The sequence below is a fragment of the Heloderma suspectum genome, chromosome 6 (assembly GCF_057233095.1).
Source record: "Heloderma suspectum isolate Gila_16-S chromosome 6, 16-S_ref, whole genome shotgun sequence".
Taxonomy (NCBI): domain Eukaryota; kingdom Metazoa; phylum Chordata; class Lepidosauria; order Squamata; family Helodermatidae; genus Heloderma; species Heloderma suspectum.
The window spans coordinates 106,317,486-106,336,300 of NC_139463.1; the positions used below are offsets into that span (position 1 = coordinate 106,317,486).

An 18,815-nucleotide genomic window follows, 5' to 3' on the forward strand; every position below is an offset into this window, starting at 1 on the left:
GGAGCTTCAGTCTGCACTGGAACACCCCCATCATCAAGGCCAACAACTGGAGCATCACCTGTAGCCTGCTCTCCTCTCTGCTGCTCTGCTTTCTCTGCTCCTTCTTATTCATTGGGTGGCCTGGGAGGGTGATCTGCCTTCTGAGGCAAACAGTGTTTGACGTCATCTTCTCCATAGGAAAGTATGTCACTGTGATTTTGGCTTCATGGCCACAAAGCCTGGGAACAGGATTAGGTTGGGAAGAAACTGGCAGTATCAGTCATCTTTCCCTCTTCTCTGACTCAAACTGGCATCTGTGCTGTGTGGCTGGCAACTTCTCCCCCCTTCTCAGAGTTTGACATGCACACGCCCAGCTTGACACCATCACATTTCAGTGCCATGAAGGCTCAGCCCTCATGTTCTACAATGATGTAGAACATGAAGCCAAGCTCATCACTTTCAGCATGTTGGTGTTCTGCAGTGTCTGGGTGTCTTTTATTCCAACCTTCCTGTGCACCAATGGGAAATTCATGGTGGCTGTAGAGGTCTTCTCCATCTTGGCCTCTAGTTCTGGCTTATTGGGCTGTATCGTTCTTCCCAAATGCTACTTTATTTTGCTGAGGCCTGAACTGAACACCAGAGAGAAATTAGTAAGGGAAAAAAATGGTTAGAATAGGGATGGCAGAGAATTCTGCCACGGATCTTGGTGAGGCCGAATGCCAGGGACGAGACTTACCTGGGGCGGATCTTCCGGGCGGCGGTGGCTCCAGCTGCCGCCGTCACCACCATTTCCAGTCCTCTTTAAAAAAAAAGAGAGAGAGACGTGATAGGCTACGTAAAGGTTTACGTAGCCTATCATGGCTAGGTTAAAAAAAAAACATGATGTGATAGGCTACGTAAATCTTTACGTAGCCTATCATGGCTGGGTGGGTTTAAAAAAAAACAAAAAAACCCACGTACGGAAATCATTTGCATTCCTTATTTTTGCCCTCTTAATCTACGTAAATATTTACGTAGACTATGACGGCGAAAATCAAGGGGAATGCAAATAGCGTAGCTGGCGCTATTTGCGTCCCTTTTAGGTTCCCTATTTTAGCCTACGTAAATATTTATGTAGGCTAAAACGGGGAATCAAAAAGGGACGCAAATAGAGCCTGCTACGCTATTTGCGGTCCCCTTTATTTTTGCTATCATAGTCTACATAAATATTTACGTAGATTAAGAGGGCAAAAATAAGGAACGCAAATGGTGGCGGCCGTAGCTGCCGCCATTTGCGTACGTGGGTTTTGTTCTTTGTTTTTTACCCAGAGCCCTCCGCGGCCAGAAATCCAGCTGCGGATGGCTCTGGCCTGGCTGGGCCTGGCCGGCTGCTCTGCAGAGCTGCCGCGGAGCACAGCCGGATGTGGAGGATTCCAGGGGAGAGGAATGGAGCACCTCCCCCACCCGTCGAGGATTCCTGGGGGAGAGACAGAACGCCAAGTGACTTTCATACATCCCTAGGTTAGAAATGAGAGGGGAAGTGATGTCATTCCTAGGAAAGGTAGTGCATTAAAACTGGGCCAAGCAAATCTGGGAGAATATGGTCTTTCAAACACTCTTATCCCAAATCATGTTGAGCTTTGTAGGTAATAAACAGCTCTTTGAATTGTGGACAGAAACAGACTGGTAGCCCGTTACTACTGTTCTAGACTAGACTACTAGTTCTAGGAGTCACATGCTACTGATAAATGCTCCACTTACTTGTCTGACTGTAGTGTTTTAGAGCAGCTGAAGTTTCTCAACACTTTTCAAAGGCAGTCCACCATTGGGTGCAATCCACTAGGGATGTATGAATTGTGTTCCTTCCATTCCTCTTGACTTCCACAGTTTGCATCCAGTACTCCATTCTGCTGTTCACAAGCCCCCCGAATTCTCCTCTTTTTTTCTGCTCTGAGGATTATGTAGATAAATACATACCCAACAAACATAATTCCTGTACTCAGCTGTCTCCGTGAGCCTGCATAACTTCCGTAAGGATCACTATTTTTCGTAACTGTTTACGTATTTTTCCCCTGCCCTGCCATGCAGTAATTACTTTCAACAAAAACACCTCCTCTTCCTTGTAGGGTCTTCCCAAAAGAAGGCTGTCTTCGGTGTGCCTGGGGCATAAACTATTTGTTTAAAGCAATGCTGTTTTAAATAGGAGTGCACAAAAGCCACTTACCTGGTCTCGCAGCTTTTTGCAGTGGGGGGGAGGCTCTTCGCTGCTCTCCCCGCGAAGTTCAGGCCGGGGGGGGGAGGCTTCCAGCCTTGCCCGGCCAAAATTCAGGCCAGGGGGGAGGCGTCTTGCCTCGCCCGGCCGCGAAATAAAAAGTTAAAAAAAAACACGCCCCCGTGATAGGCTACGTGACGATTAACGTAGCCTATCATGGCTAGATCTGCAAAGTCAGCCATGATAGGCTACGTAAATCGTCACGTAGCCTATCACGGGTGACTTAAAAAAAAAAAAAGCGCGTACGCAAATGGCGGCCCCCATAGGGAGCCGCCATTCGCGTTCCGTATTTGGTCACTGTAGTCTACATAAATCTTTACGTAGACTACGGTGAAAATAAGGGCAACGCAAATAGCCTTGCCCTTATTTTCGCTGTAGTCTACGTAATCTTTACATAGACTACAGCGACCAAATAAGGAACATGAATGGCGGCTCCCTATGGGGGCCGCCATTAGCCGTACGCGCTTTTTTTTTTTTTAAGTCACCCGTGATAGGCTACGTGACGATTTACGTAGCCTATCACAGCTGACTTTGCAAATCTAGCCGTGATAGGCTACGTTAATCGTCACGTAGCCTATCACGGGGGCTTTGTTTTTTTTTTTACTTTTATTGGAATGGGGGCGGCGGCAGCCGGTCGAAGGACTGGCTGCTGCTCCCACCCCTGACGAAGACCCGACGAACCGCCGCCGGGACCTGCCGCCAGGAGGGACATTCGGGAAAGGTAAGTCCCATCCCGGGGGGGGGGGGTACGGGGGGCGGGGGGGGCGGAGAATTTCTCCCCGAAACTTCTTCGGGGGCCCAACATGTTGGCTCTCGGCCCCCCGAAGTTTCGGGGAGAAATTCTCCACCATCCCTAGTTTTAAAGAAAGAAAAAACCTTTTAAAATGACCATGCCTGTCCTGCAGCCTTGCACCAGTATTATTCTCCCTGCTAAGCTTTATATTTCCACATCCAGCTTTGTTGTTGACGTTGTGAGGCTAAAATGGAGAGGGAAAACCATCTCTGTGCATGTTTACTCAGAAGTAAGTCTTCTCCTCTCCATTTTAGCCTCACAACGTCAACAAGGGAGAATAATACCTCATGCAGGGCTCCAGACCAGCACGGTCATTTTAAAAGGTTTTTCTTTCTTTAAAACAGTATTGCTTTAAACCAAGAGTGCATCACTCAGGCACACCTAGGACAGCCTTCTTTTGGGAAGCCCCTAGGAGGAGGAAATGTTTTGGCTGAAAGTAAACAGAGATGGAGGATTTCAATTGAAAAAGAACCCCCACAAACAAGGTGGTGAGCACAATTCATTTTTTTTAAAAAAAACCTTACATATTTTGTTATTGGAATATACTACCTTGCGTTTTTATTTACGAAAATTCCACAACTCTGTGCGGATGACAAAAAAAAAGCCACATGACTGCTGGCTCCGCAGGACGTCGTGGTGCCGTTCTGTGGAGGATTCCGTGGCACAGACAGATTCCGTGGCACAGCTGCCATTTGTGTATGCTGGGGGGGGGTTGGGGGGGGAGGTTAGCCGTGATAGGCTATGTAAATACTTACGTAGCCTATCACAGAAGCCTAGATGGACGCAAATGGCAGCTGCTACAGCGGCCGCCATTTGCGTCCGCAGCAGCCCGTCCATGGCCAGAAATCCAGCTGCGGACGGCCCTGGACGGATGCTCTGTGGAGCCACCACAGAGCGGAGCCGGCCAAGCAGGATTCGAGGATTCTGGGAGGAGGGACGGAGCACCTCCCCCCACACCATCAGCATAATCCACGAAAGGTAAGTGATTTTCGTACATCCCTAGAAAATAGTAGGTTACACCCAAACTGTGAGTTGCAGCCTCTGACTTTTTACGGTGGCAATGGAGATCTTCCGCATCTTGGTGTTGGTTGCTTGGTTATTGAGTTGTGTTCCTTTCCCAAAGGCTACTCTGTCATAGGGATGGCAGAGAATTCCGCCATGGATCTCGGGGAGGCCGAATGCCAGTGCATTTGGCCCCTGAAATCTGTGGCGGAATGGCCTGCCACCCCCCCTGCCACCCCCGCAGATCCCCCCGGGATGAGACTTACCTGGGGTGGATCGTCCGGGTGTGAGCGGCTCTGGCAGCGTCGGTGGCGGCTGGTCTTCCAATCGGCTGCCGCCGCCGCCATTTCCAGGTTTTTGTTTTTGTTTTACACCCACGTGATAGGCTACATAAGTTATGTAGTGGACGCTATTTACGTTCCCCTTATTTTCGCTGTCTTAGTCTACGTAATTATTTACGTAGACTAAGATGGCCCAAAATAAAGAACGCAAATGGTGGTGGCTGTAGCCAAATAACTGCAGAGCTCTCTCCAACTACCACCAGATCTCTCTCTCATAATGACCCAAAGCAGGCTTTTTTCTCCAATATATCTAGCATTTCCTCCCCCTCTTCCACACTGTTGTGAATTGGAGACTCCTGGGTTATGCCCAGGAGTCAGCCCTACTTTGGCAACTAGAGTTGCCATTCACCAGAGCTCTTTCCCTCCCTCCTACTCCTCCTCTCTCCCTCCCGGATCTTTCTCAAGCTGATAAATTTTGGAGATGGGCTGTCTGGGCTTCAAAATGTATCAGAATAGCTCCTAATCTCCAAGGCAGACTGAGGCGCTTCACTGGTGACCCGCTTTGCTTTGGAGTGCCTTGGTGCTGGTCTGATTTGCTTTGAAAGCCAATATTCCCTAACACTGTAGCCTTTCAGTCTACTCCCCAGTGAGATGACTGTGATGGCTCCTGTTTTAAGAACACTTTGCACATGTTCAGATGCAGAAGCCCTCATTTCTATATCATCACTTTCTATGTTGTGAGTCTGAGTACTGGCATGGAAAAATGGGTACTGGAGCTTTTCCCTGGTGACCCTGCTGCTGTCACTGGGAGGAGCTATAGCTCAGGAATATATCAGATTGGTGAAGTCCTGGAAACACTTCACTGCAGTAATACTTATTTCAATTGTCATCTTCGATCTCATTTCCTATGGAGCATTATTTAACATTTGGAAGTTCCAGGCTCCTGGAAATTCATGTTTGGTTGTACTGATACTTTGGAAAAGAGATATTTGAAGTCTAAGGGTGCTTCCAGATGAAGGGCTCCCAGCACTGCCAATTACAGATGCTGTCAAACTATTCCATGTTTCCTTGTTTATCAGAGGGTAACAAATAGGTTGGCAAAAGCAGTGGGAAGACATGGGAGGGTTACAAATGGAAAGCAACTTTGTAAGCACCCCATGTAACATTCTGTTAGGGAGGCAGTATGATTGAATGATAAAAATTTCCTCAGTAAGCACCCCAAATATCACAATCTGGCAAATTCCAAGGAAATACCATTAGCCATTTCCGAAGTGGCTGACCACCCAGCTACCTGGAAGGAGGATGGGTGGTTGAGAAATTCTTTGAATGAATAAGCAAACAATGCATTGTAAACCTTTTTTTCTTCCAATCCAGCTTCACTCTTTTCTGAGAAGAATCTGCTTTAATAACAGTGCTGGGGAAGAAATTTTTTTTGATGACAGTGGGGACCTGGCAGGTGGATATGAGCTCATAAACCTGGTCTCCTTCCCCAATGAATCCTTCCAGAGAATCCAAGTTGGGAGGATGGAGACTGAGGGGAATACACAGAATGGGTTCACTATTAATGGAAGTGCCATTGTGTGGAATACTACGTTTAATCAGGTGGGAATGACTCTTCTTATTTTCACCATCATCATCTGTATCATCAGCATTTTTAAAAGCACATTACAGATACTGCTATCCAGGGTGGTTGATAATTGATCAGAATATGGCAGTCATGCCTAGTTTTTATTTATTTTTGTTTAAATTGATTAAATACCTGATAATTTTCTCAAGGCATTGTACAGGATATAATAAGACCAAAAATGAAAAATAATAATTTCCCAATGAAAACGGCCAATAATATATAAAATGAATAAATACACCAACACATCATAAAATATAACATTAACATAGAAAGTGAAATGACTGTCAGGTATAAAAGATGAAGCACATCGTAGGGACTAAGTGAGTGAAACTCACAGAGCAATCCTATGCTTCTTTGGAGAGTGTATCCAAGGACTATTGGATAGGTCGGATCCCCCCTCCTGAGGACAAAGGAGCTCCTGGGTCCTCAGCTGGAGGAATCTGACTTCAGATCCTTCTGCCTTCCTCACCCCTGCCACACTGTGCCAAAGTTGCCACCGAAGGCACCACAGCACCTGTTCCTCCATGGTCACAACTGCAGAAGTGCCCCCTCATTCCCCCTCTGTGCCAGGCTCTTGCAGGCAGGGCTTTGGATAGACAGAGGGATCTTAAACACACACAAAAACATGGAAATATTTTAAAAGTCTAGGAGAAGAGAAATGTCTATGCCAGCTGCTGAAGAGATAGCAATGTCTGTGCCCTGTGGACTTCCCTTGGGAGAGCATTCTGGAGCTTGGGGACCACCCTAGAAAAAAGGACTTTCTCTTGCTTCCACTCTCCAAGCATCAGAATAAGGGGGGACTTGGAGAATGGGTTGCCGTGGATGGTCTAAAAGTTCAGGTAGGCATATATGGGAGGAGGTGTCCTATCAGGAACCAAGGTTCCAAGACATGGAAAGCGCCACAGGGCAAGCCCTGCACTTTGAATTGGGCCCAGATGCTAATTCGGGGCCAGTGCACGTGAGAGAGGAACTGTGCAATATGATCATAATGCCTGGCAAAATTACAATTCTTACAGCTATATTTTGCACCAGCTGAAATTTCCAGTCAATCTTCAAAGGCAGCCCCAAGTACAGATTGTTACATTAATCCACACAGGAGCATATCAGGGCATAGATGACTGCAGCTAAGGTATCCAGATACAATGGAGATCAATTTACTGCAGCTAGCCTAAATGCACTCCAGACATCTTGAAGAAAGTTCCTAGTAGGACTTTTGCAGTGGAGAAAAAAAATAGACAAGTATACTGAGTGAGATAATCATTCAGAGAACGTAGGTGTTTAAGATGACAATTAAGATGATGTCACTATCACTAATCTCTGGCGCAGGTTTTTTTGAGTGCAAATAACCCCTTTCCCCTGGTACTTTCCTATTCAGCTTCACACTGGATGCCCTCCAGCTCTTCTCATAAACCTCTATTTGGCTGAGTACACATTACCTGGGAAAAAAGTCACACTGAACTCAGAGGAGCATATAGGATTGCTCTTTCACTACTCCCTGTGATTGTAGAAACCTCTCCCCTCTCCATCATTGCTCCTGCTGTGCTAGGCTCTGGCTGGCAGGGCTTTGGACAGATGGAGGCATCTGAAGCACTCGAAATGCAAAAAGGATTTGAAAGAGCAGAAGAATAGAAATGTCTTAGCCTGGAGTTGAAGAGGCAACAATGTGGGTGCCTTGTGGACTTGCCTTGGAATGGCATTTTGGAGCTGGGGGACCAGCACCAAAATGCTGCCACTCCCCACTGCAGCTAAGGTATCCAGATATGATGGAGATACATTTACTGCAAGTGGGCTAAATGCACTCTGGATGCCTTGAAGAAACTTCCTAGCATGCTGTTTGCGGTGGAGAGAAAAAACAGACAGGAATAACTGCTTCTTTCTCGATGCATTCCAGACTGGTAGCCTTCAAGGCCTGATAGGCTTTGCGTCCCTTCTGCCCCACATTGGCCCTTTGTTCTTTCTACCCCTTCAGCTTGACTGAATTTACAGCTTAAGACTCATCTGTGTACCATTAGAGATAACATTGGCCATGATTTGTCCCATTATTTTTCTCTTTTGCAATTTTTTTTATTTTAACTTTAAAAAAAGGCAGAATGAAATTATCTACAAAATTCTATAGAACATCATATTCACTTCTGAAATTATATGAGGATATATTTAAATTAAATGAAACTTTGAATAATGGGATACTGAAGCATGGATACAGAACATATTAATTTTGACATGATGCTTTGTCCTTCAGGAATCAATAAAAGTACCCCACTTTTTAATCTTCATGTATGTATTCATGTATGTATATCATGTATGCATGTATTTATACCAAATGTACGATTGATCAGAATACCATCCCTTAATTCCACCCAGTTTAACAATTATGCCAATTGACACACCTAGTTCATCCATTCCCTGTGAGTAGACAGTTCTGATTCTTCCAATTTTTAGCAACCATCAGCTTTGCTGCTGTTAATAAAGTAGAGAAAAATTGGTTCATCCATTCTTTCATACACATGAATAGAAAATAGGGATGTACGAAAGTCACTTACCTGAACCGAAATTTGCTTCGCGGTGGGGGGGAGGTGTCCCGTCCCTCCCCCCCCGAAATTCTGGCCGGGGGGGAGGTGCCCCATCCCTCCTGCCGTGAATCCCACCTGGCCAGGAACGCAAATGGCGGCGGCCATAGCCGCCGCCGTTTGCATCCCTGCAGTCAGCCGTGATAGGCTACGTAAATGTTTAGGTAGCCTATCACGGCTGACTGCAAAAAAAAACGCAAATGGGTGCCACCATTTACGTTCCTTATTTTGGCACGGGTAGTCTATGTAAACATTTTCATAGACTACGGCGAAAGTAGGGGAATGCAAATAGCATAGATGCTACGCTATTTGCGTTCCCCTTATTTTCGCCGTAGTCTACGTAAATGTTTACATAGACTACACGTGCCAAAATAAGGAACGCAAATGGCAGCTCCCATGGGCGCCGCCATTTGCATATGCACTTTTTTTTTTTCCACTCAACCGTGGTAGGCTATGTAAACATTTACGTAGCCTAGCACGATATTTTTTGAAAATCTAGCCATGATAGGCTACGTAAATCTTTACGTAGCCTATCATGTTTTTGTGTGTGTGTGTGTGTTTTTTCTGGAAATGGCAGCGGCGGCAGCCAGTCGAAAGACCGGCCGCCGCCGCCGCCGAACCGCTGCCGAACTGCTGCTGGAGCCGCCACCGCCAGGGAGGTTCGCCAAAGGTAAGTCCCATCCTGGGGGGGGGGGCGGGGGGGCAGACCGTTTCACCACCGATTTCGGGGGGCCGAATGCGCTGGCATTCGGCCTCCCTGAGATTCGTGGTGAAATTCTGACATCCCTAATAGAAATGGAAGCTCACTGGGTGACTTTGGGCCAGTCACACACTCTCAGCCCAACCTACCTCACAGGGTTGTTGTTGTGAGGATAAAATGGAGAGGAGGAGGATAATGTAAGCCACCTTGGGTTCCTTGCAAGAGGAATAAAGGCGGGATATAAATGCAATAATAAATAAATAAACAAACAAACAAACATTGCTTTCCAGGTTCCACATATCCTTGGTATCAAAGATGGCGACCATTGGTGCTTGTCTCAGGACCTTTGTGTTGTGACAAATATTTGCCCCAGAAGTCTCTGTAAGACTCTGCACCAAGCTTCCTAAGTGGTTACCTTGTAAATATTTCTCCTAGAAGATTTTGGTCTCTTCCTCTCTCATAAACTTATCTCTCACACAAATTTTGATTTGTCATAAGTAGCAACTGATATTTTAAAATGGAGTATCATATGAAGTTTGAATGATTGTAGCATGGGATTCTAACAGAAGCATTTGTTATTTCTCACTGACCTCTGAACTTGCAGACCAAGAAAAATAAAGCTAAAACCATTTCCGAACTAAGCTCAGGAAATACAAGGTTTCCCGCCAACTCCAGGAAGAATGTGAATCAGATAACAACATCGTGGAAAAGGATACTTGTTCACTGACTATTGTTCACATGTTCGGCTTGTGATGCCCTAAACTGAATCTAAAATATGGTGGAGAGGACAAAGAACTGCAAAACTGCTCAAGATGAAAATAGTCCAGTGCAGGAAACCTGGGTAGATGGTATCCTGTCTGGAACATACAGAAATGTGTTCTCAGCAGAGCTGAAAAAAGAAAAGAAATAAAATATTACTTCCCAAAACCGCAGCTGGGATTTGGGGGAAAATAATCAGTAATTATAAAAGAAATTCTGTTCTGGATAAAGGTATTACATAAGGTTTTTCTAAGAAATCCTAGGAATAGAGAGAGAGAAAAAGGAACTTCATGACAAAACATAGGCCTCATTGATGTCTCTGTTCCTTTTTGCTACAAGCTCAGACATGTCATTGGGTAAAACACTTCATCTTTAGAAAGGCAATGCTCCTGAAATGATTCTTCGAAAGCTTTTTGAAATGACTTTTGCTTCCAGTTCTCCTGAAAGTAGACTTGAAAAAGCATTTTAAAATATGTTTTGCTTGCACTAACTTTGTATTTTGTATTCTGTATTCTGTATTCTTTATTCTTATTTCAATTTTGAACAGACAGCTTCAGATTTTGATGTAAAAGATGAAAATACATCGCAGATAATTCAATCTAAAAGTTCTGTGAGTGCATTCATTTGTATTCTTGATGGTACTTTTTGCTGGGGAAATGGCATAGGACATATTACATGCCGATCCATGATCAAGGTCGATATAGAAATCCTACGTCACAATATCCCCAGAACAAGACCAAATCTGCCCAACTGTATACATGTGTTGAAACTAGGAATGTCAGAGAATTTCACCACGAATCTCGGGGAGGCCGAATGCCAGTGCATTTGGCCCCCTGAAATCGGTGGCGAAATGGTCTGCCCCCCCCAACCCCCACCCGGGACGGGACTTACCTTGGGTGAATCTTCCTGGCGGCGGCGGCTCTGGCAGCAGTTCGGCGGCGGCTGTGGCAGCCAGTCTTCCGACTGGCTGCCGCCACCATTTCCAGTAAAAAAACCCCCCAAAAACGTGATAGGCTACGTAAAGATTTACGTAGCATATGACGGCTAGATTTTTAAAAAATACCGTGATAGGCTACGTAAATTTTTACATAGCCTATCACGGCTGATTTTAAAGAAAAAGAAAAAACATGTGCGTATGCAAAGGGTTCCTTATTTTGACACATCTTATTTTTGCGTTCCTTATTTTGACACATCTTAGTCTACGTAAACATTTACGTAGACTAAGACGGTGAAAATAAGGGGAACGCAAATAGCGTAGCATCTACGCTATTTGTGTTCCCCTTATTTTCGCCGTCTTAGTCTACGTAAACATTTACATAAACTAAGACGGCGAAAATAAGGGGAACGCAAGTAGCGTAGCATCTACACTATTTGCGTTCCCCTTATTTTCATCATCTTAGTCTACGTAAATGTTTACATAGACTAAGATGTAAGGAATGCAAATGCAAAATAAGGAATGCATTTGCGTACACGTGGTTATTTTTTTTTTCTTTTAAATCAGCCATGATAGGCTACATAAACATTTACGTAGCCTATCACGGCTGACTGCAGGGATGCAAACGGCGGCGGCTACGGCCGCCACCATTTGCGGACCCGGCCTGCCAGAATTCGGGGAGGGAGGACGGAGTGCCTCCCCCACGGCCAGAATTTCGGGGGGAGGGACGGAGCGCCTCCCCCCCACCTTGAATCAATTTCGTAAAAAGGTAAGTGACTTTCGTACATCCCTAGTTGAAACTGCACATTACAGCAGAGCGTTAAAAGATCACCTGAAAGCCAAGAGTGAATATTTGCAAGAGGGTAGAAAGAAGCTGAGGCCATCTGGTTGGTGTTGTTGCTGAGATGGTTCTTTGGGTGACAATAGCTAGGGGTTCTGGGCCCCCATTGTCTTCAACAAAGAACAAAGAACTAAAACAGTTGGGGTTTCCTCCTTTGGAACTGCTCTCTCCCCTTCGTTGAATGCCAGTGAATACCTCAGAAGCTTTTTTACAGCCAGTTCCAACAGATCTGTTCTTCCTTGTGGTTACTATTAGTTGCTGCCCAGTTCCACTTGTGCTGAGAGCTGCCACCCTGGCCAGAGCATGTCCGTCCAGGAGGGGAAGCAAGCGTGTTGCTATGATTGCACTGAGTGCCCCCAAGGGAGGATTTCCATCCAGATGGGTAAGTGAAGGGATCCAGAGTGACCTGGAAAATAACACAAAAAGTTTAAATTCAGGTTTAATGTAAGTCCTGGCAGCTTTGTCCATCAGCAAGTATATGAATTCATTCCCTCACACAGATGACAAAAAAAAAAGAGAGCATGGATGCCTAAAAAAGAGGAAGCTGTGTAATAGTTTTGTTTGCTACAATATTACATTCGATGAAAGCGACCACTTTAGTGTATTTTGGAAATACTGAGGCATCGCTTCTTACTTTCAGATGCAGAGCAATATGAGATATGCCCTGAAGATCAGTATCCAAACAAGAACCAGGACCAATGTATTCCGAAGGAAATAAGCTACCTATCTTATGAGGAGGCCTTGGGAGTGGTTCTGGCATCCTTAGCTCTTCTCCTCTCAGACTGTGATCACAGTTGCTGTGACTGGGAGCTTCAGTCTGCATTGGAACACCCCCATCGTCAAAGCCAACAATTGGAACATCATCTGTGGCCTGCTCTCCTCTCTGCTACTCTGCATTCTCTGCTCCTCCTTATTCTTTGGCTGGCCTGGGAAGGTGACCTGCTTCCTGAGACAAACAGTGTTTGGCGTCGTCTTCTCCATCTCCGTTGCTTGTGTGTTGGCAAAGACCATCACCGTGGTTTTGGCCTTCATGGCCACCAAGCCTGGGAACAGGATGAGGAAATGGGTGGGGAAGAGACTGGCAGGATCAGTCATCTTTCCCTCTTCTCTGACGCAAACTGGCATCTGTGCTGTGTGGCTGGCAACTTCTCCGCCCTTCCCTGAGTTTGACACGCACTCCCAGCTTGACACCATCACAGTTCAATGCAATGACGGCTCAGCCCTCATGTTCTACCTTGTCCTGGGCTACATGGGCCTTTTGGCCACCGTCAGCTTCTCAGTGGCTTTCTTTGCCAGGAAGTTGCCGGATAATTTCAATGAAGCCAAGCTGATCACTTTCAGCATGTTGGTGTTCTGCAGTGTCTGGGTGTCTTTTGCTCCAACCTACCTGAGCATCAAGGGGAAATTCATGGTGGCTGTAGAGGTCTTCTCCATTTTGGCCTCTAGTTCTGGCTTATTGGGTTGTATTTTTCTTCCCAAATGCTACATTATTTTGCTGAGGCCTCAGCTGAACACCAGAGAGCAATTAGTAAGGGAAAAGCATGGTTAGACTTGAGAGGGGAAGTGATGTCATTCCTCAGAATGGTAGTGGATTAATACTTGGCCAAGTTCATCTGGGAGTATGTGGTCTTTCAAATACTCTTATCCCAAATAATGTAGGTAAGACACAGCTCTATGAATTGTGGACAGAAACAGACTGGTAGCCCGTGTTCCAGGAGTCACATGCTCCTGATAAATGCTCCACCTAGTTGTTTGACTGCAGTGGTTTTAGGGAGCTGAAGTTTCTGAACACTTTTCAAAGTCAGTCCACCATCGGGTGCATTTCACTTATGCAAGTGCAATTTTTCTAACGCACGTGTCACCATAGCGAGATTTCGCATGCTCAGGAATGGGCACACTTGGGGCTTCAGCTTTAGTTATGCAAATGCACTACTGTCCACTCTTGAAACCCTGTCATCATGATTTAGGGCAGAATTGTTGTTGTTGTTGTTGTTGTTACTATTATTATTTTTAGAAATATTTCTTAGCTGCCTTTCATGGCAGAAGCCCTCCCAAGGTGGCTTACTGCAATAAAACACGTAAAACCGTTAAGATATAAAAATGATAAGAACATAAACACCATAAAGATGCAATAAAAACCAACCATAAAAATCCTAATACAAACATCAATACCAACCAACAGTAAAACCAGCAGCAACAACAGTGATAAACAGCAACAACAGCAATCATATCAGGCAAAGGCCACAGGAGAATCGTAGGCTACACCCAAACTGTGAGTTGCAGCCTCCGACTTTTTATGGGGGCAATGAATTTCTTCTGTATCTTGGTGTTTGTTGCTTGGTTATTGAGTTGCGTTTCTTTCCCAAAGGCTACTCTGTCATACAGAGAGAAACCTGGAGACTGCTGTTAGCAAGAAATGGAATTGTATCACTTCACTCTTGTGAATATTTCTTCTCTTCTGCCTTTCCTCTCCCTGGTGTAACTCTTGTGGAAGGACTCCCTTGTTTCCTCATTTGATTTTGATTGGCTGTGCGTTATTGGGAAATGAGAGTCATCAGACTTCGTGGGCCATCGTGGAATTGCAGGGAATTCAGGATATATATGGAGACTTGTCTAGAAATCTGCTACACTATCAGTGTTACAATTTTCCATCTTTTTCACTGTTCTGTGACCATCTTCCTAGTTCTCCAGGCTGACCATCAGGGCGGCATTAGGTGTAGGCCGTCTCTGGCCAGCTCAAAGTAGAAATGGCGCAGACTTGTCATCAAGGTTGACCTGGAAGCTTTTTAATGCACTGACATGCAGTTTTGCATTGATTAATGCATCTCTTCCAGCTGTGTCAGTCTTTTCTGAATGGCAAGGAACAGTGGTGGTGGTGGTGGTGGTGGTGGTGGTGGTGGTGGTGGTACCGGTGTTACTGCAGTGAAGCCATTTGGAGCCATTGCCCCTTGACAGAGCATCTGTTTTGGAAGTATGAGTCCACTGGGTTGACTTCCAAGCCACGTCTGTTTGAAGGATCTCTGGTAGTTGAATGACAAGAGGACCCTGTCTGAGAATCTCCCGAGAGTGAGAATAGATGGCACTGAGCTGGATGGACTGCCTGGGAGGGATGTCTGAAAATATGGCCTTTGGGGGCCCAGGGCATCCCCACTCGACTTGCATTGGTGAGCTGAGCTATGTTTTTTTTCCCGCAATCGAGGAACTTCTTACAGTTTTCTTCTTCTCACCAGTAGAAAGTTGCACAAATTGCAGTCACAATTTGCATAATTTGTACATACTACAGCCGGAATTCGTTTGAGTCACACACATTGCGGCCATAACTTGTCCAAATTAAGCGGGTTAGGGATGGAATTTCAACAAAGTATGCAAATTACAGCCACAATTTTCACAACTTTCTATTGACAAGAAAAAACACCAGAAAATTCACAAACTGGCCTGACGTGACACTGATCAAGGCAGACCAGTTCATGTGGAAGTGAGCTGAAATCCATGGGTTCAAGTTGCCAAACAAACTCCCCCTCCCTCCCCAGGATGGATTCCTCCAATGTACCTAACCATTGTTCAGATTCATTATGTCATCAAAGCAGCTTCTAACATCCTGCTGCAATTGTGCTGTTGGTAGTGGATGATATCAGTTCTACTCCCATTGCCTTGTTAAAGCTGCAAATGGTAATGTAGGTAATGTAGAAATTAGTTTCAGGATATATTTGGCCCCAGGTCTGCATTTTCTTCAAGAAACCCTTCCAGGGGGCACATGCCAGAGATAGTGGGGCCGTCTGCTTTAGGTGGGTGGGGAGAAAGCTCATGTGGGTGGGGCCACCAACAATCTCTCCTACAGACATGTACATTGAGTAGCATCCATGCATAAGACACACCCAGTCATACATGCAAACACCCTTTTTGTGCTGAAAGCCTCCATTCACACCTATAACACGCTCAGTCACTGTCACACTCGACACACATCCACCGGGCTGTGGAATGAGCTCCATAGGGAGGTTCGCCTGGCACCTATGTTGTACCCCCTCTGGAACCTGGTGAAGAGCAGTTTCTTTTCCCAAGAATGTTCACATTGTAGTATTCTAGTCTCTTAGCTCTGCTGTTTTAAATTTGTTTCTGTATTTTAAAGCTCTACATTGCTGTGAGGTTAAGTTCTGGTTGTACTTTGTATTGTAGTTTTAATCTTTAATCTTTTATATTGTTTTTATGCTGCACTTGTAGAGATGCCTGAGAATTCCACCACGGACTCCATTGAGGCTGGATTCTTTTGAATCCAGTCTCTGGAGTCCGTGGCAGAACAGCTTGACCTACCTCTGCCTCCCTCCACACCTGCGTGGAGCCAGATCCTCCTCGCCGGCCAGCTCCGTAGCACCAGCGATACGGCCGCCATTGCCATACCGCTGGCTGAGGCTGAGTGACTCTGGAAGCAAATGGTGTAGTGTAGCAGATGCCATTTGTGGCTGTAAAGGTCTTCAGTTAAGCTAAATGCAGCCATAAATGACTGCATTTAGCTTAAACAAAGGGCTTTATGGCCGCAAATGGCATCTGCTATGCCATTTGCATTTGGGTTTTTCACGCGATAGGCTAGGGTCTCAAGAAGAGGCTTGGATAGGGATGGCAGAGAATTCCGCCATGGACTCCAATGAGGCTGGATTCTTAGAATCTGGCCCCTGGAGTCTGCAGCGGAATGAAAGACTCACCTCCGCCACCCGGGGGAATCCGCACCGGCTGGATCCTACCTGCTGCCGGCCGGCTGCCACCATCTGCTGCCCTCCGCCAGCCTCCCCTGCTTGTCTTCGGATGCAAATGGTGTCCAGTGTAGCGGATGCCATTTGTGTCCCTGCCTTTTGTCATGATAGGCTATGTAAAGATTTATGTAGCCCATCACAGTAAAAGACAGGGGCGCCAATGGTGTCTGCTACGCTGGATGCCATATGCGTCCGAAGACTGGCCGCAGCTGGAAGTCTGGCAGTGGCCGGCCCCGGCCAGCAGCTCTGTGGACTCGCTGCAGAGTGGAGCTGGCTGGGGAGGATTCTGGAGGGAGGACTAGATAGCCTTCCTCGCCTGCGGACCCCCCAGTGGACCCGGAGGTAAGACATTCGTACTTCCCTAGGCTTGGAATGGTTACGAGGCGCCTGAAGAGAACCTAGAGAAGTGGCAGTGGCAGTAGGGAAGACAAAAGAGCCAACCCAGGAACAAAGGTCACTTGAGGCAAAAGATGGAGAAAGTCTGAGAGCAAGGAGTAGAAGATTCCGGAGAGATGGTCTTCGGGAAGGAGCTGAGGCCAGGGTGACCGTAGGTTGCTGAGGACGTGAAGCAACTGTGGCTGCTGGTCACCAAAACTGGCCTTGCAAAAGGCACTGAAACAGCTCGATAAACTGCGGAAGGGCTCTGACCATTCCTCTTTAAACCATACAATGAGAGCTATGAAAAACAGGTCCTGTGAATATTTTCTTACACATTTATGTCAAGACTCTGAACGAAATGTTTCATCAGAGAACCGGCGTATGTTTTCATCTCCTTGCAAAACGTGTTGCAAACATTTGATCCCATCCAGCAGTCTGTCCATTTCCAGAATGGAAAGAGGGGACTGTGTGCAGGGTGGGGGGATGCAGCCTTGACTGAAATGTCACAATGTGGAGAACAAGTAGAAACACAGAAAAGGTTGTTACGAGCTTTCATGTGCACTCTTGCACGTGACCATTATACAGAAGATACTAATTTAGCAAAAAAACAAAACAAGCAATTGGTAAAAGATGTGTGTACGTGGGGAGGGGCGTTGGAGATCCCACTTAGCAAGTTAGGATTAGTACGAAAATGGGGAAAGTGGTGCTACATTCAGTAAACAAAGGTGTCTCCAGTAGCTCATCCTTAATACTATCACTGGTATTCATGGGTGCCCGGGGTGGACATGGTGGTAGAGTTGAACTTTGCACAAACTGATGCTTTAAAGTGGGGGGAAATAAAGGAAAAGAAAGCATTTTATAAAAATGATAAAATAAAAGTCTCACGTTTTGGGATGTTGCAGGTGTCCAGTAGGGGGGCGGAGTCTGGCGGATTCCATCCCGCTTGGCCTGCTGGACTGGGGTCGGTGAGCCACTGCCTGCCCCGCTCATGACTGGACATAGAATCATAGAATCATAGAATCATAGAATCATAGAATCATAGAATCATAGAATCATAGAATCATAGAATAGTAGGGTTGGAAGGGGCCTACGAGGCCATCGAGTCCAACCCCCTGCTCAATGCAAGAATCCAAGTCAGAGCATCCCTGACAGATGGCTGTCCAGCCTCGTCTTGAAGGCCTCCAGTGTGGGAGAGCCCACCACCTCCCTAGGGAATTGGTTCCACTGCCGTATTGCTCTTACAGTCATCCTTCTTCAAGTGTGGTGCCCAGAACTGGACACAGTACTCCAGATGAGGCCTAACCAGTGCTGAGTAGAGGGGAATTAGTACTTCCCGACATCCCGGTGCACACCTGGCAAGCTCCGCGGGATTGCCCGTCCCCTTGGTGAGCCACCATTTCAAGTAACAATGGTGGCTCCTTGTTCTGTGCAAAAGGTATTTCATGTAAATGGTGGCCATAAAGATGCCAGTCATGTGAGATGAGAGGGGTGAACGGTCCAATTTGCTGCTGATTTAGCTGCCGCTGCCAATTTCTCCAGCCAACCCTGCCTAGCATGGAGGCTGTACTGCTAAGGATTCTCCTCATCGGCCCCTGACAATTGGCAATGATATGGAGCATCGCTGCTTCCCCTTCCGTTAGGATTCTGTCGGAGCAGCGCTCAGGAATCCCTGTGAAAGCTGGAGGCCAGAGCATCCCCTTGAGGTGCTGTGGTAGCCACTGCCAGAGGGCCCTTTTCCATTTCCCCTCGTTTATTATATTGATGTACTGCCCCATAGCCAAAGGTTGCTGGGCAGGTCACAAAGATGAAAAACCATTAGACATACATTACACAAAGTGTGAAACCATTTACATAAAACATATAAGCAGACATCACACACGCAGACAACATATATCTAAAAACAATGTATAGCTGGGAGTCTCTGAGCGCTGAGTGGTGCTGTCAGGGTTGGAGGTGGG

General features: G+C 46.2%; 1 protein-coding gene across 1 annotated transcript; it reads left to right on the forward strand.

Moving 5' to 3' along the window:
- Positions 1-2,844: 2,844 nt before the first annotated feature.
- On the forward strand, positions 2,845-13,088 carry LOC146342308 (uncharacterized). The gene is made up of 5 exons (XM_084806095.1): positions 2,845-2,951; positions 3,849-4,001; positions 10,507-10,569; positions 11,990-12,116; positions 12,375-13,088. The coding sequence occupies exons 4-5, from the start codon at positions 12,038-12,040 to the stop codon at positions 12,896-12,898; spliced, it is 603 nt and encodes a 200-aa protein (XP_084662221.1). The 5' UTR covers positions 2,845-2,951; positions 3,849-4,001; positions 10,507-10,569; positions 11,990-12,037; the 3' UTR covers positions 12,899-13,088.
- Positions 13,089-18,815: the final 5,727 nt, after the last annotated feature.

Coding starts and splice junctions, on each gene's coding strand:
- LOC146342308 (XM_084806095.1), top strand. CDS start 12,038: ATGTCCGTCCAGGAGGGGAAGCAAGCGTGTTGCTATGATTGCACTGAG. Junction 12,117..12,374: donor GAGGATTTCCATCCAGATGG/GTAAGTGAAGGG, acceptor TCTTACTTTCAG/ATGCAGAGCAATATGAGATA.